The 1,373-nt window shown below is 44.6% G+C and overlaps 1 protein-coding gene across 1 annotated transcript in view; it reads right to left on the reverse strand.

The window, feature by feature from the left end:
• The window catches only part of LOC104507617 (spindlin-W-like), a gene marked incomplete at its 3' end in the record, with an annotated part of 3,686 nt that extends 2,678 nt beyond the window's left edge, over positions 1–1,008 (reverse strand). Inside the window, 1 exon segment of the mRNA XM_010148958.1 lies at positions 686–1,008. Coding sequence (XP_010147260.1) covers positions 686–1,008 — 323 coding nt within the window.
• Between the last annotated feature and the right edge of the window lie 365 nt (positions 1,009–1,373).

Below are 1,373 nucleotides of genomic sequence, written 5' to 3' on the forward strand. Positions count from 1 at the left end.
CTAGAGACCCTGGTAAAAAGTCTCTCTGTCTTTCATACAAACCCCCTTTATAAATTGAAAAGCCACAATAAGGTCTCCCCAGAGCCTTCTTTACTCCAGGCTAAACAACCCCAACTCTCTCAGCCCTTCTTTATAGAAGAGATGTTACGGCTTTCTGACCATTTTCATGACCCTCCTCTGGACCTGCTCTAACAGGTCCATGTCTTTCTTGCATTGGGGACCCCAAAGCTGGACACAGTACTCCAGGTGGGGTCTCACCAGAGCAGAGTAGAGGGGGAGAATCTCCTTCCTCGACCTGCTGGCCACACTTCTCTGGATACAGCCCAGGATACGGTTGGCTTTCTGGGCTGCCAGCACACACGGCCGGCTCATGCTCATCTTCTCGTGCCCCCAAGTCCTTCTCCTCAGGGCTGCTCTCAAGCTATTCTCCACCTAGCTTGTATTGATACTAGGGATTGCCCTGACCCAGGTGCAGGACCTTGCACCTGGCCTTATTGAACTTCACGATGCTCACATTGGCCCACTCCTCAACCTATCAAGTTCTCTCTGGATGGCATCCCTTCCCTCCAGTGAATCAACTGCACCACTCATCTTGGTGTCATCTGCAAATTTGCTGAGGGTGCACTCAATCACACTGTCTATGTCTGTGATGCAGATATTAAATAGTACTGGTCCCAGTACAGACCGTTGAGGGACAACCCTCATTACTGGTTTCCCCTTTGACATTGAGCCACTGACTTTGAATGCAGGCATTAGACAATTCCTTATCCATCTAACAGTCCATCTGTCAAACCAATCTCTCTCCAAATTAAAGTTAAGAATGTTTGGGGGAAGCATATCAAAGGCCTTGCAGAGGTCCAGATCGATGACATCAGTAGCTCTTTCCTTGTCCACTGATGCAGTCATTCCATCATAGAAGGCTACTGGGTTAGTCAGGCACGATTTGCCCTTGGTGAAGCCATGTTGGCTATCTCTAATCACTGCCCTGCCTTCCATATGTTTCGACATTTCTTACAGGAGGATCTGTTCCATGATCTTACTGGGCATGGAGGTGAGGCTGACTGGTTGGTAGTTCCCAAGGTCTTCCTTATTACCCTTTTCCAAAACTGGTGTAATAATATAAAAAATGGGTCTATAATAAAAGCTACCAGTATACTTTCATAAAACATAATAGTAACTTTCTCAAACCTCTTTTATATCAATAGTATGTGGTTTCTGTGATAAGCAGAGTAGCATATATGTACATAACATTTTGAGATGCTATAATCAGAAGACCAAAAATGTTTCCCTTCTATTTTATTAGAATTATCTTTAAAATTCCACAGTTTTGTTCTTAAAGACTGGAATAACATTTCAGTTCCCTAGACATTCAA

The sequence above is a fragment of the Eurypyga helias genome, unplaced genomic scaffold (genome assembly GCF_000690775.1).
Source record: "Eurypyga helias isolate BGI_N326 unplaced genomic scaffold, ASM69077v1 scaffold16733, whole genome shotgun sequence".
Taxonomy (NCBI): Eukaryota; Metazoa; Chordata; class Aves; order Eurypygiformes; family Eurypygidae; genus Eurypyga; species Eurypyga helias.